General features: G+C 34.5%; 2 protein-coding genes across 2 annotated transcripts; both read left to right on the top strand.

Moving 5' to 3' along the window:
* Positions 1 to 5924: 5924 nt before the first annotated feature.
* LOC130799396 (uncharacterized) lies at positions 5925 to 8526 on the top strand. The gene is made up of 3 exons (XM_057662494.1): positions 5925 to 7396; positions 7478 to 7907; positions 8191 to 8526. Exons 1-3 carry the CDS (start codon positions 5925 to 5927, stop codon positions 8524 to 8526), a joined length of 2238 nt encoding a protein of 745 aa, XP_057518477.1.
* A 1632-nt stretch (positions 8527 to 10158) lies between these two features.
* LOC130799395 (uncharacterized) lies at positions 10159 to 16343 on the top strand. The gene is made up of 2 exons (XM_057662492.1): positions 10159 to 10536; positions 16179 to 16343. The coding sequence occupies exons 1-2, from the start codon at positions 10159 to 10161 to the stop codon at positions 16341 to 16343; spliced, it is 543 nt and encodes a 180-aa protein (XP_057518475.1).
* The last annotated feature ends 338 nt before the right edge of the window (positions 16344 to 16681 follow it).

Here is a 16681-nt window from a genome sequence, read left to right as displayed (position 1 = left end):
TTTGCCCAACTAGCTTCTGCAGACTGAAACACAAGGGATGTTGTTTCTGTCTCTTCTATAAACACTTCCATTTCACTATTCCCTTCATTCCACTCCAACATTTTTAACATTGCCCCATCATCAACTAACTCTAACTTACGATTTGTTCTAGGTTTAGTGACAAACAGGGTGAAGTATTTAGGGAGATATACATTCTGTTTCACTGAATCCTCAAACATATACTCAATTAACTCCATCAAATTGGTCTTATCAGTGTCATCCACCCTCACATCAAAAGTACCCCCTGGAGCACGAACTAACAACCACATTGTACTCATCCTAACAACAACATTCACCAACAACAAATTACATCACAATCCAAATTATAAATTGCATACAAAACAAAAACACATCACTTTAGCATAATTCAAATTCGCATGCAACTTATCACACTTAACCCTAACCCTAACTCAATTTTGCAAAAAAAAAGTACAAAATCAGAACTCGAAATGCAAATGGATAAGGATAGGTACCTTGCGTATGCATAATCCACCGAATTAGCAAACTTTGTGCGAAATTCAGTCACGACCACCTGTATTTGGGTTCTAAATCACTTCACAAACTTGCAATTCACTTTACACAAATCGATTTTAAGGATTTTAAGGATTTTTGATGGATTTTAAGGGTTCTAGATCAATGTAGACGAATACAAAGTTTCTTGAATGGAGAAGAAGAAAGATGGAGGATCAATTTTTTGAAGAAATACGTTGTGTTTGGGGAAGTCAAGCCTAACAATGGCGCCAGTTGAATGCGTAAGGGCATACTGGTAATTTACCACAAACGGCACACTAACGGCAGTGGTCATTGATGGTATTTTGTGCTAACGGATGAAAACTCAATTATATATGGTGAATTAGAACATTTTGTGTGGTATATGGTGAATTTTGAAGAAACTCAGTGGTATATTATGAAATATCCGTTAAAAATATAGTTACGGTTTCTCAAATAAAGAGGTTCGAATCAAAATGGTTATTTTATTAAAATGTGTGAGCCCACGAAGGTGAGTCTCTTAGTTGGGTCTCGCAAGAAAATGAATCGAGATAAAAATAAATAAATAAATAAACATAATAATAATAATAATAATAATAATAATAATAATAATAATAATAATAATAATAATAATAATAATAATAATAATAATAATAGCAATAATAATAATAATAATAGCAAGAACAAGTATAAAACCCGTGAAAACCCTAAACGCTCAAGCTAGCCGTCACTCTCCTTTCTCATTCTCCTCCTTCTTCCTCTCTCTTTCCCTTGCGCCTCCTTCTCACTTCCCCAACCAGCAGCAGCCGCCCTTGTTTCTCCTCGCAAGCAGTAGCAGCCGCCCTCGTTTCCCCTCGCAAGCAGCAGCAAGGGTTGCGTTTTCTTCCCCAAACAGTAACGACCGGCAACTAGGCCACCACCTGCTCCGCGTCTGCTGCAGCCGCGACCGCCAGTTGCTCCTCCCTCTTCTGCCGTGAAGGCTGCCGCCACCAACATTCATGGTCTAGTCGCGTTGGTCCTTTACAACCACCTAATCTTCACTCCTTTTCTAATTCCCCTTGGTAAGACATCTCACCTACCTCTAATTGATTTTTCCTTCTTGTTTTAATTGGGAAAATTTTCAAGTTTATGAGTTTTATGATGATTTTGTATTATTTCTTTCTTTTATTATTGAATCTTGCTATGAGTAAGAGTTGGATTTATGAATTGAATATATATTTATGAATTAAGGTTTAAAGTATGAATGTAAATGAAAGTTGTACTACTTTTGTGTTAAGGGATGTTTTATAACTTTAATAAATTGGTATGAGATTTGAATATGTGATTATATTGTGAATGGTGATAAATGTAGAATAGATGGTTGAAGTTATTAGTCCCAAAAGTGGGTGTTAATTGTCACTTATATTGTTAAAAAAATGATGGTGGTTATTGTTTATGTTATTCAGTATTATTGCTAGTTAATTATGTTACGATCGTGGCTATTAGAGTTAAATTTTATCGTTGTGGAAGTCGAAAGAAACTATTGTTATTATTGTTGCTAATTATTAGTGGAAGTGTTTCTTTTCGTGTTCTTTCCAATTGTGAGTAATTTTGTATGTTGTAGTGAGTTATACGACAACTTGAGGTTATCTCTAACATCAACATTATTAGTGTTGTTGTACAAGTGTTATTTGTTGATGACATGATATGGTTATAGGGTTTTGTTACTCGAGTCCCATAGGTTTAAAGAAATGGTCTTAACGCACTGATGAACAAATATAGATTGAGTAATGTGAATTGGTTTAGTATGCATTATAATAAGTGGAAATTACATTGAATGGGTGGATGATAGCTTGTTGTAGATGCTAGATGCTCTTAAGTGGAGACAAGTAGGCTTATTATTTCTATTCCTAACTTGTATAGGTTCCCAGTTTATAAGAGGAAAGTAGACCCTTAGTTGGGTGATTTTTGTAACTTGTGGTCGTGCAGTGACGGTTGTAGGTACGTACACGTAGTAATTTATTATCATGTTCATTGTTACAAAGTATTATCAATATTTCATGATTATATATACATCGTATTAGAATTATAGAGCGCCATAAAGTAAACTATGCTAGCGTATAGTCATAATAGTGATATAGGCAAGTGGAATGAAAACATTAGGAGACTATGAGATTATGTCGGTTTGATTTCATAGTCGCCTAGGTGAGGATCGACGGCACCACCGTAAGGGGGTTATGAGCATGCTTGGGTCACAGGGCGCTGGATGACCGATACCGCCCCTTGACTAAGCTGATACCATGCGGGCCTTGCAAACCCCAATATGGTGGCCTCTTCACTGGTTTAGTACCCCAGTGTGTTAGTTTTTCCCGAAGGTAGGACCCGAGAGGGTCAGCTGGAGGGGGCAAGAGCTCATACTTTGCCATGGGCGCCGGATGGCCGATAATGCCCTTGGCCGTGTCACTATGCCATGAATAGAGAAAGGATCCACTACCTTTGAATATACTCGAGAGATTAGTAGTTTGAAAGGATATTGCCATAGTATATCGCTGTCTATAGTTTTGTTCAATGACTTCAATTATTATAAGTTCGTTAATTACTGACGTGTATGTGTTTGTTATTGTTTGCTCATGACTCCCTATGATGTTCCTGCTATGACACATCTAACTATGGCCATCATGTTGAGCAGCAGGAGGAACATAGCTTGACATGACAGTTATAGGAGTTTCTTTTGCTTTGCATTGGGGGAAAGAGCGAAGTACGGTCGTAACCATTGTGTACAAATTGTCTAATGATTGTAGCTTCTATATCACTTGTAAAGTTTTCTTTTGGGATTGTATAATTTCTTTTGTATGGAGCCATGTGACTCCTTGTATGATCCATAATTCCGCTGCGTAGTTTTTTTTTTGGATGTACGGTAGTGAGGATACTCCTTTAGTATCCGTCAGATCGATGCGTTAACACTGGAACCACGATCCTCATTAGAGTTGATGATTTGTGAAGCCGCCGATGATTCTTTCCGTCGTGATGTATTCTTGAAGGCATTAAAGGCCTTAGATTATTTTAATTATGTTATCCCTTTATATATTCTTGTCACATCCTCAGTTTTCAGCAGAGATGCTGCCGAAATTTCCACTTGTTCACCCTTTCCATTAATCTTTAGCGTTTATTTTAATTATTGTTCTCTTTTCTTTTTATGTAACACTCGAATTTACTCCCTTCCTTCACGATTCTGGTTACGTTTAAGGGGTTGGAAATTCAGGGGTGTTACAAGTTTTCTTTTCGCTTCCGCTTATTTCAATTAGTTTGTCTAGAGGTTTTTAGGCTCTCGAGTTGTACGTAAGAGCTTCCGTTGACCTATTTTTTTCTTTCACGCGGGTACTGTTTTCCGTTTTAGTTATATTTCTTTATCGAAGGAACGTTGACGATCCTAAAGGAGATCTTTTCTCTGGAGCCCAAGGAGTAGACCAGAATTTGTATTTTCATATGAATTTCCGAGTCACTTAAACCGGGCCGTTACAATTTGTATCAGAGCCAACGTTCCTTAGATGATAAAGGAATAAACAACCTTAGTAGAGAGTTGGGAAGTAGTCTTTGGGACGTAAATTGTTGGAATATGTTTGTGTGTTGTTTGGTGATAAGTAATGTTTATTTTTGTTCTTTGGTGTAGATCAGGAAATATGAATAAGGGAAAAACACCTATGGACTCACACACCCCCAGTGACTCTAGGGAAATACCGATGTTTAACCCAGAGACTATTTGGAGAGAAGTCTCTAATGATGATATTTGGAGCATAAGGGATGGTAAAAGTATCCGGGATTATAGGGAAAGGATGTTGATGGTTAAAACAAAAGTCGAAAGGGTATGTTACGACTTAGAGCTGGACCTGAATAGGTTGTATCATCTATCCGAGTCTAGGAGGGGAGTAGAGCTTACACAGAGCCTAGTGGGGTTAATCATCGAGAAGAACCCTTAGAAGAGGAAGAACCCATGGAAGAGGGACAACTGAACTTAGGGAATGAACCTGAACTAGCTGTGAAATCAATGAAGGAACGGATCTTACCTGATCTGCCACGAGTGGAACCCGAGGTTTAGTCGGAGAGCGATATTGAAATGTGGGAGCCTTTGCGGGAACCACCTACTTATATAGAGATTTCCAGCGAAGATCAGAGAAGGAATTGGGGGTCGCATTATGATGTGTAGCTATGAGACTAGGTATGATAGGGGGTGGTTAGATGAGGAGGCCCCCGAAGAGAGAGCACCAACAAGCCACCCTAGGGATAGTGACAATGAATCAGAAGAAGCGTGTTTGGATTCCAGCTCGGATTCTAGGAAAGACGGGGATGATGTAGACTTTGATATAGCGAGTTACGACGAAATTGCTGATCTTTGGGATGCGTGGCGTTAAATGTTTTATTTTTTTTCTTTTATATCTTTCCTATAGTTATTTCTTTTAAGTTATTATCTTTTATGAATAATGTAAATGCTTTGTGTGAATCAGTTATGATGTATTAGGGAATATCAATAAAAAAAATATTATAGTATGTTTATGTTCTTCTTTCAAATGAGGTGTGATGTGCGTTATATATTTGAATCACTTTTACAGTATTTTATTAAGTTTAATATATATATATATATATATATATATATATATATATATATATATATATATATATATATATATACATATATATATATATATATATTTATATATATATATATATATATATATATATATATATATATATATATATATATATATATATATATATATATATATATATATATATATATATATATATATATATATATATATATATATACATATATATATACATATACATATATATATATATATATATATATATATATATATATATATATATATATATATATATATATATATATATATATATATATATATATATATATATATATATATACATATATATATATATATATATATATATGTATATACATATATATATATATATGTATATACATATATATATATATACATATATACATATATATATATATATATATATATATATATATATATATATATATATATATATATACATATATATATATATATATATATATATATATATATATATATATATACATATATATATATATATATATATATATATATATACATATATATATATATATATATATATATACATACATATATATATATATATATATATATATATATATATATATATATATATATATATATATATATATATATATATATATACATATAAATAAATACACCTATGTACTAATAAATAAGTAATTAAATATTAAGTCAAAAAAAAAACTCAGCAAAACTCTGTTCTTTCTCCAAAACTTTTGAATCTTAGGACATTCATGTGATTAGTACCTTTTCTTTTAGTTGCAGAAGATGCCTCCGATTTCTAGGAAAAGACTGTCTACAAGCAGTGTTAACCGTACACTAAGGAATTTAGTAAGAGCACTTGCGGATGTAGGTACTCCACGAGAGAGATCTGTGTCGGAATTAGCCTCTGACATGAGTAAAAGGATCAGTCAGAGCAAGCCCTCGACCTTCGATGGTAAGGGGGAACCATCGGAACTCGAGCTATGGTTGAGGGAATTTGACAAACTTTTTGATGTAGTTGAGTGCCTAGAAGAACTAAAGGTCAACCAGGCTGCGTTTTATTTGGTTGGTGAAGCCGACTATTGGTGGGAAAATAGTAGATCTGGGTTATTAGAACAAGCTGATGGAGTCTTTAATTGGGATTTGTTTAAAAGGGCTATGCGAGAGAAATTTTACCCTTTACACGTGAGGAAAGATAAGTCAAACGAGTTCGCTCATTTGGAAATGGGAGAGATGACTATTGATGAATATTATCGAAAATTTATGGAATATATTCAGTACTGTCCTGATGATGTTCCCACTAAGGAGAAAAAGATGCAGCGATTTGAACTGGGATTGTCGTATGACATTCAAAAACATATTGAGAGCGACCGCTATAACACCCTGGAACATATGTACAAGCGTGCATCTCAAATAGGGAACATTCTGAGGAAGGAGAAGGAAAAAGAGAAGAGTAATGTCCCTGCGAAGAGGAAGGAGATTGCAGGCCAGACATCAGGGAGTTCGTCGGACTTCTATCAGAAGAAAGCTAGAAATTTCGTAAATTTTCAGGGAAGTAGGTCTAGTACAAATTCTGGGTTTAGGGGAGACGCGAAGCCTGCTAAGCCATTACTGGACCGAGATGGCAATGAAAGGAAGTATTTCTGTAGGAGATGGAGGGGAAATCATCCTGGAAAGGATTGTGATGGAAATTTGGTTGAATGTAATTTTTGCCACAAGAGTGGACATAGGGAGTATGAATGCTACATCAAGAAAGGGAGTGGAAGTCAACAGCCGGGTGAGCAGCACCGGCAGCAGAATTCGAATAACTCCGGAAGGCAAGTCAACCTACAGTACGGAAATAGTAATCATGGGAACACTGCTCAGAGGTTTCAGCCACCTATTAGTAGGGGACAAGTCCGGGTGGATGGAAACCGGATCGAAGGGTCAGGTATGCAACGTGGGGGTAATCAAGTGGAAGAAATAAATGCACAGCCGTTTGGTGGACGGGTAACTGCGGTCAGTGCAAGGGAAGCTGACCAAGCAACGGATGTAGTTACAGGTACGTTCACCATTCATTCTGTAGCTGTTAATGTACTTTTTGATTCGGGTGCAACATGTTCTTTTCTTGCAAAGAGTAAGGTTGAGGAGTTGAATTTAGGAACGTTTGAAAAAGTTTCTTATGCAGTGGCTGTTCTATCGGAAAAATTGTACAATTGTGATAGATTGTATAAGGAGGTACCCTTGAGAATAGGGAAGGTCATTTTTCCTTGTGGCTTGTATGTGTTAGATATGGAAGGCTTAGAAGTAATTTTGGGGATGGACTGGTTAGGAAATTATAAAGCCACTATCGAATATAGAGAGCAGAGAGTGTTGTTGGAAGGAACGCGAGGGGAAAACGTTAGACATAGAAAATTTCAAAAAGGATCTAGAACGAATTTGGTGTCGACCTTGAAATTTCAGAGACTCATAAGGCAAGGACACCCTTTGTACCTATGTCATATCAGTCAAGTGGAGAAGAAGGAGAAGGAACCTAAGGACATTGCTGTAGTGAGTGAATTTTTGGATGTTTTCCTTGACGAAATTCCCGGCATGCCACCTCAACGGGAAATTGATTTCAAAATAGACTTGGTGCCTGGGACGGGACCAATTTCTAAGGCCCCTTATCGCATGGCTTCGAAGGAAATGGAAGAATTAAAGTCTCAGCTTGAGGAATTGTTGGACAAGGGTTATATCCGACCTAGTGTTTCCCCTTGGGGGCCTCCAGTTCTTTTTGTGAGAAGAAGGATGGTAGTTTGAGATTATGCATTGATTAAAGGGAACTAAATAAGGTGACCATTAAGAACAAGTACCCGTTACCCCGCATCGACGATTTATTTGATCAACTGAGGGGAGTTGGGATCTTTTCGAAAATTGACTTAAGATCGGGTTATCACCAGCTAAGGATAGCTGAAGGGGATATATATAAAATAGATTTTAGAACACGTTATGGGCATTATGAGTTCACTATGATGCCTTTTGGATTAACAAATGCTCCAGCTGCATTCATGTGTTTGATGAATCAAGTATTTAGTGCGTATTGGATAAGCACGTGGTAGTCTTTATTGATGACATATTGGTCTATTCGAAAGACCGAGATGATCATGATAAACATCTATGTTTAGTCCTGCAAACCCCGCGAGAAAATAATTTGTACGCGAAATTGTTGAAGTGTGACTTTTGGTTGGAAAAGGTCTCATTTTTGGGTCATTTTGTTTCTAAAGAGGGCGTTTCGGTTGATCTGGCAAAAATAGATGCTGTTCGAAGCTGGCCTGCACCAAAGAATGTCACCAAGTACGAATTTTCTTGGGCTTGGCTGGGTATTACCGTCGTTTCGTCAAGGACTTCTCGCGTATTGCTCGGCCTATGACTTCGTTGATGAAGAAAGAGAAGAAGTTTGAGTTGACTGACGAGTGTGAACAGGCCTTCATGACTTTGAAGGAAAGGTTAACTATGGCCTCTGTTCTTATTTTACCTGACCCAAAGATGGATTATACTGTTTACAATGACGCATCGAAGAAAGGATTGGGTTGTGTACTGATGCAGGACCGTAAGGTGATTGCTTACGCATCACGACAATTGAAAGTACATGAAGTTAATTATCCTACACATGATCTGGAGTTAGCTGTCATAATGTTTGCTCTCAAAATATGGCGGCATTACTTGTATGGCGTCAAATGTAGGATCTACACTGATCATCAGCGTCTGAAGTATCTCTATACTCAGCCCAATTTAAACACACGGCAACGTTGGTGGCTAGAGTTGATGACAGATTATGACTTGGAGTTCATATACCATGAGGGACGAGAAAACTTAGTAGCCGATGCATTGAGTAGGAAGTCCAATCACTCGTTGTCCGCCTTGGACGGAGTTGAAGAGTTGCATCGAGATTTTGCGAGGTTGAACTTGGAAGTGGTGCGTAAGGGTGAATTACAAGGATGCATGAATGCTTTATCTATTCGACCTTCGTTCTTTGAAGATATTTTGAATTTTCAGAATAAAGACCCGAAACTATTGAAGTTAAAAGGAACAAGCTCGGGAAGGAAAAGCAGAGGGATTCTTAGTTCATGAAGATGGGAGCTTGAGGTTCAATGGTCGCTGGTGTTTGCCGACAGGGGAAGAATCTTTGAAGGAACATATCTTGGATGAAGCCCATTGTACGAAATTTTCAGTCCATCCTGGCGGTGACAAAATGTATCAAGATCTTAAGTTAATGTTTTAGTGGTCTGGGATGAAGAAGGATATTGCGGATTATGTCTCGTGCTGTTTGACTTGTCGAAAAGTTGAAAGTGAGCATAAAAGACCAGGAGGTTTACTACAACCTTTGGAGATACCGGTGTGGAAGTGGGATGATATCTTTATGGATTTTGTTGTGGGTTTACCCCGGATGAAGGCAAGAAAAGATGCGTTATGGGTCATAGTGGATCGTCTGACTAAATCAGCACGTTTCATTCCTATGAACTTTCGTTGGGAGATGGAACAATTAGCTCGAGCCTACATTAAGTATGTCGTGCGATTTCATGGTGTGCCCCGTACTATTGTGTCCGATAGAGATACACGATATTTGTCACAATTTTAGAAAACCTTGCAACAAGAAATGGTTACTATGTTGCTTTATAGTACGTCTTTCCATCCGCAGACGGAACAGACAAATCAGATTTTAGAAGATATGTTGCGCGCTATTGCCATGGAATGGCAAGGGTTGTGGGATGAACATTTGGATCTGATCGAATTTTCTTACAACAACAGTTATCAAGCATCTATACAGATAGCTCCATTCGAGGCTTTGTATGGACGTCGTTGCCGTAGTCCAGTTTATTGGGATGATTTCACCGAAGTAGTGACCTTGGGGCCTGAATTGTTGTTCCAGATGGCTGAGAAAGTGAGGTTGATAAGCGATCGTTTAAAAACGGCACAAGATCGTCAAAATTCTTATGCTGATTTGAAGCGACGACTAGAAGAGTTCATCGTGAGCTAACGGGTATTACTTCGCGTGTCACCCATGCGCGGAGTAGTGCGTTTTGGTGCTCATGGAAGCCCTCGATTCATAGGACCATATGAAATTTTGGAACGTGTGGGTAAAGTGGCGTATCGGTTAACCCTTCCAAACTCTTTAGAAAAGGTACATGATGTATTTCATGTGTCGCAGTTAAAGCGATACCATGCTGTAGCCTCTCATGTCTTAGATCCCGAACCTTTGGATTTGAATACATCCTTGTCTTACTCTGAGCAACCGGTTAGAATCTTGGACACGAAGGTTTGTAGTACACGACGGAAGGATATATCTATGGTAAAAGTCTTGTGGTCAAATCACGAACGTGAAGAGGCTACTTGGGAAACGGAGGACTCTATGCGAGCAAAGTACCCTCAACTCTTTCAGGTTAGTAGCGTTACGGGGACGTAATTTCCTAAAGGGGGGTAGAAGGCGATAGGAATTTCGCGCGAGTGTTTTGTGAGGGCGTAACCTCTTTGACTTATAGTCTTGCCTTTTTACAAGTGTCGTGTTAAGATAGTGTGTGTGTCCTGCGTTTTTCGTTGCCATGCAAGTTACGAGGGCGTAACTTCTTTTAAGGTGGTAGTCTGTAACACCCCGTAATTTATCAGGTTTAAAAAGAAAATAAAATAAGATAAAAAAAAAAATAAGTATTATCAAATTATATTAGTTACATAGATAATTATAAGAAATAAAGTAAATTAAATTTTAACGGTAACGAGTTTATCGCGTACGATGTCATCGCGTGACGTTTCTTTTCTGTTTTAGCAATATTATAATAAGTACTTAATTAATTAATTGATTTAAAAAAAATTAGGGGATATGAAGAGGGGTGGCCGGTATTGAGAATGGGAGGAGTCTTGTAACTCCTCTCATAATTGTTTATTATGGCACAATTATTATCAATCCTTAAGTTGCCTACTAATATTAATCCTTAAGTTGCCTATTAATCCTTAATCACCATTCTAATTTTTCAAGAACACACAAAAAAAAATTCAGAAATTTTTCTCCCTTTGCTCCTTGATTTCGCTACAATCAAAAGAAAAAAAATAATTCTTGTTGTTCCATCCAATCTTTTGATCAAAGGGTAAGTTTAATTGAATTGTTAATTATAGATTTTATAAACAAAGATTTTTAAAATGAATTATATTTTATGTATGATGATATCCTATGACTTATAGGAGTATTGAATATTTTTCTTTTATATATGAAAATTTTCTCTAAAAATCCTTTAATAAACTATAATTTATTAAGAGGATTAAGAAAAGAACTTCATGATCAATATTCTTTAACAAAATTTAAATTTATTATAAGAATTAAGAATTCAAAGTTACATTGAGATTTAAATTAATTTCTTATGGTCTACTTTTCTCTAACAAAATTTCAATTTGTTAGATGAAATTTAAATGGTATGGATAAAGTAATGTAGTTATCAATGAATTTATAAATCCTTTATGTCATGGTTGGGAACAATGATTTCATTTGGAAATTTGGAATTGACTGAAATTTATTATTTGGCAAATCAATAATTTTCAAATTTGGATTGGAATCCAATTCCATCATTGTTTTTAAAGTAGTTAAAGTTAAGAATTTAAGAATGCCTACCCAAACCTTGTCATTCTCAAATTCTTCATTTATGATTTCATAATTGAAATTCATAATTTGAAAGGAAATACTTGTTTCCAAACACTACATTAGCAAAATTTGATTTGTTTGAAGGATAGGGTTTATAAATATATATATATATATATATATATATATATATATATATATATATATATATATATATATATATATATATAAAAATATATATATATATATATATATATATATATATATATATATATATATACATATATATATATATACATATATATATATATACATATATATATATATATATACATATATATATATATACATATATATATATATACATATATATATATATATATATATATATATATATATATATATATATATATATATATATATATATATATATATATATATATATATATATATACATATATATATATATATATATATATATATATATACATATATATATATATATATATATACATATATATATATATATATACATATATATATATATATATATATATATATATATATATATATATATATATATACATATATATATATATATATATATATATATATATATATATATATATATATATATATATATATATACATACATATATATATATATATATATATACATACATATATATATATATATATATATACATATATATATATATATATACATATATATATATATATATACATATATATATATATATATATATATATATATATATATATATATATATATATATATATATATATATATATATATATATATATATATATATATATATATATATATATATATATATATATATATATATATATATATATATATATATATATATATATATATATGTCTTGATTTAAAAGGGGGTGATTTGGTTTTATGATTCTCTATAAAATTTTAATTTGTTAAGAGAATTAAGTATTTAACTTAATTATCATAATTTATGAAATTTTAAGTTCTTGTAGGGTTTTTTTGATGGGCATGTTTCTTTTTATTTGATGATTTATATGTTTTGATGATGGGGTTTTGTGTATTAATATATGTGTGGAAATATCAAGTGGTTGTGTGATAGAAAAATTAGTCTTGTTTGTTTTATGTTATTAGTTGTGAATGTGGCCTTGATAGATTTATTTTGGTTATGAGATTTAAAGGTTAGTAATTTGAATAATGAATATATGTAAAATAATAATAATAATAATAAAATGAAAAAAAAAAAATTTCCGGGCAGCAGCAGTCTTGTCTCGGTACTAGTGCTGATCCGGAAACGTTAGTCATGTTCCGTTGTTTTATGTACCGATGCGTTAAAAACTCGTTAAACGCTTAAAATAATTAAAAATAATAATTGAATGTTAGAAATTATGAAATTTGGTAACCAAGGTAATTGACGCGTTCCGAACGCAACGGCGAAGTCGGATTTTTCATTTGAATTTCATAAACTGTCCAAATCGATCATTTAAGTTTCTGGTTAAAGTTTACAATTTGGAACTATTAGGAATTTGATGAAAACATTTAAAATTATCAAATCCTAGTGATGTCTTAGTAGTATGGAGTGGATTAAATGTGTAAACACGTTCTAATACGTGATTTTTTTGTGTGTGTGTTATTTAGGACCTCGATTCATAAAAGGGCGAAATTTCTATCGTGGTTAAATATCGTTTGGTTGCAGCGCTTAAAGGTACACGCTTAGACCATACTGTTTATGTGGTTGTGCAAGTAGTTTTTTCATTTCTAATCGAGGCATTGTAAATCACATAAGGATTAGACACTTCAAATAATTTGAAAGAAATTAATTGGAAATTGAGTATTTATGTGTTTGTCACCCAAAGGGGTTGACGTTTGGTTGGATTATGTTACCCAAAGGGGTTAACGTATTGGTTTGGATTATTACAATTATTGTTCCCATGGCAGTTATGGGTCATTAAGGTCACCATGGGGGTATGCATACTTTAGCTTTTGATGACCCGAACAGGACAAGAAACGTCTTAGGTCGGTGGTTGCCTTGGGATTAGCTCTCCCAAGTGTATTCCTCCAAAAGATTTGGAATTATACTTGAACGACCCGAACAGGACGGGCAACGTTACAAGTTGGGATTAACTAATAATGAATGTATTAGAGCCTATGCATGCTAGGATAAACACATTGCTTGTTTTCAACCTGGTTGATATTTGTATAAAGTCTCTGACGTGTATTGGTTTGTTTCTTTGGAACCTAATGTGTGTTGTCTTACGACAACTAGTAGGTTGATTGCAGGTGGGGACTGGAGTGAGGTCTCGACTTAGAAACCGTAATCATCAAGACTATGCTTTTACTTATTTTGTATTTGGATTATGAGTAGAAAGAAACTCCGAACTTATGTAACATGAGATAGTGTAGTTTTCTTTTCGCTTCCACTTATTTCAATTAGTTTGTCTAGAGGCCTTTAGGCTCTCGAGTTGTACGTAAGAGCTACCGCTGACCTATTTTTTTCTTTCATGCTGGTACTGTTTTCCGTTTTAGTTATATTTATTTATCGAAGGAACGTTGACGATCCTAGAGGACATCTTTTCTCTGGAGTCCAAGGAGTGGACCAGAATTTGTATTTTCATATGAATTTTTAAGTCACTTAAACCGGGCCGTTACAATAAGGTTTGGCATGAATTTCTTACAGATCAGTCTTGTTCTATTACATAAGCAACTTGATGGATCAAGGTTTCACAATAAAATAATAGGACTGTGATCGGGACTTTACGTCCTACAATAGTAATACCGCAAGTTCACGGCATAGCTTAGTACGTCGGTAAGTACGGGTCGAATCCACAAGGAGTGGGGTTGAAGTTAATAGTTTCTTGATCGATTAGTGTGTTCGAAAACGTATAATATGATGTTTAGAGATAGAAATAATTAAAGCATGCAATTAAAAGTACTTAGAGAAAATAAAGCATAAAAGTAAATAAGGGTACAATGAACTAAAGAAAGGATAAAATGATCAATAAGCTACGAGGCATAGGCTAAGCTTTCTCACCAAAATAGTGTTTATTAAACTTTAACCTAAGGTTATGGATGTTTTGTTATTGGAAGAACGTATCATAAATACTAATGTTCTCTCTCGAGCAACAAAAGCTTTCTAAACATACTCAACTACCTATTCTCATGGAGCTAAGTATAATTTAAGACATGAAGCACACATTCAACATTTCCAATCAAAGCATCTACCTATTCTCATGGAGATGTCTTTAACTTTTAAGCATATATTATCGTTAAAAATCAAATCTCGCCCTCAATTCAACGACACTACAACATGATAGCAAAAAATCAATTTTAAACCATAAACAACACAACCAAACCAAAGGTAAAGAAAGCAATTCAAACTACATACATGGTAATGATGCCTAGCCTAAGCCAAAACAAACTACTCACTCATAGTCATATTGAAATTGTAGATTGCAAACAAGCTAGGAATCATAAATGAATAAATTAAACTAAAGTATCCTAAAGAGATGAGCGCAATATAAGTTGAAGAACTACAAGCATGAATATATGAAACTAAAGGCAAACAATCAAAGATGACTAAGTGACATGAATTGAAAACAATATAAGCAAAGATAGAAGTTACTCTTTTAGGTTGAATCTAAGGATGAACAAGATGATTTGATGATTCAAAGTAATACCTTCCAAAAGCTTCAATAATAATACATCAATGGTTGAAGAATCCAAGTTGCAAAATAGTACAATAAAGGATGAATTTAAGATTGTAATTGAAAATTAAAAGTACTTAATTGAATTGAAAGGGAAGTTATGTTAAACACTAATTCTTAATTGAAATGAAAGAAAAGCTATGAAGAATACATAGAAATTACTCGAAATGAAAGGTGAAAACTGAGGTGCCTAGCTGCATCTTCCTCTTCTCTATTTATAGGCTTAAAAAATAAGTGAGGGGTGGTGGTTTCATGATTGCTCCACCACCCCTAGATTGTAGGAGGGAGGGTGCCACCCCTAATGGATAGGGTAGGGTGGTTGATAGTCTTGGCAGCAGCAATAAGAAGCAACAAATGTAATTGGACCTCGAATGATATTTAAAAAGATCGCAAAAGTTGCGGTCGCCTATTGCGCTCGACCAGTCGAGCCACCATCAGGTCCAACATCAGAAACTTCAAAAATTGGACAGAATGTGAAACTTAGCTCCGCTCGATCCGAGCCATCTTGCTCGACCAGTCAAGCGGATGTCCTGTACTCCTGAATTGAATCCTGCTAATGACCAGAAGCTACTGGAAGTTTGAATGCACTTCGCTCAACCCGAGCCAACCTTGCTCGGCCGGTCGAGCGACCTTATAACTGCCTTCTAACATCCTGGTTTGACTCGGACTTTAATTAGTTCTTTATAAGGTCGTCTTCTTTTTTTTTAAAATGATCCGAGTTTTTCCAGGATGTTACAGACCTTCAGGAATGCGATACTCAGCTTCTGATCTCAAACAATGCTCTTGGACTGCTAGAGCTACCTTGGCTCGAGCTCATTATTGTCGAGTGGCTCTACTTTGGCTTCTCTTTGGGTTGTTCTTATGGCTTGGCTCATGACATTTCACTTCTTTGAGCCCTCGGTGTTTAGGTGAGAAATGTATGCAATCAAAAGGGCTAGTTTTTGCTCGGTGTTGATGATTAGATCCTGAAATGAAATAAAACACCAAAGCAACAAAAAAAGCTTAAAATCCAATAAACCAATGCAATAACTTGTAGTTTCCTCACGCTAAAGAAGCCATTTATAGGGGTAAAAACAAAGATAAAATGTTGCTAACAGACTATTTAGCTTTAACACCAATTCATGTGGGCTTATTCCTCTTGGGCAAAGTATATTTAAAAATTCTGTCGGATATATGTTGCAATGGTCATCAATCACTGTGTCAAAGCTTTTATAACAATTAGCATCTCCAC

Source organism: Amaranthus tricolor, chromosome 14, assembly GCF_026212465.1.
Source record: "Amaranthus tricolor cultivar Red isolate AtriRed21 chromosome 14, ASM2621246v1, whole genome shotgun sequence".
In the NCBI taxonomy this organism is placed as follows: Eukaryota; Viridiplantae; Streptophyta; class Magnoliopsida; order Caryophyllales; family Amaranthaceae; genus Amaranthus; species Amaranthus tricolor.
The sequence above is the reverse complement of the archived record's forward strand: the minus strand, read 5'-3'. Positions and strand labels throughout refer to the sequence as shown.

Excerpts from the sequence above, each read along its gene's own strand:
- LOC130799396 (XM_057662494.1), top strand. The coding sequence starts at position 5,925 with ATGCCTCCGATTTCTAGGAAAAGACTGTCTACAAGCAGTGTTAACCGT. Across the intron at positions 7,397-7,477 it reads GTCATTTTTCCTTGTGGCTT|AGAGCAGAGAGTGTTGTTGG; the intron begins GTATGTGTTAGA and ends TATCGAATATAG. Across the intron at positions 7,908-8,190 it reads TTTTTGTGAGAAGAAGGATG|TGCGTATTGGATAAGCACGT; the intron begins GTAGTTTGAGAT and ends TCAAGTATTTAG.
- LOC130799395 (XM_057662492.1), top strand. The coding sequence starts at position 10,159 with ATGCGCGGAGTAGTGCGTTTTGGTGCTCATGGAAGCCCTCGATTCATA. Across the intron at positions 10,537-16,178 it reads AGTACCCTCAACTCTTTCAG|GATGTTACAGACCTTCAGGA; the intron begins GTTAGTAGCGTT and ends GAGTTTTTCCAG.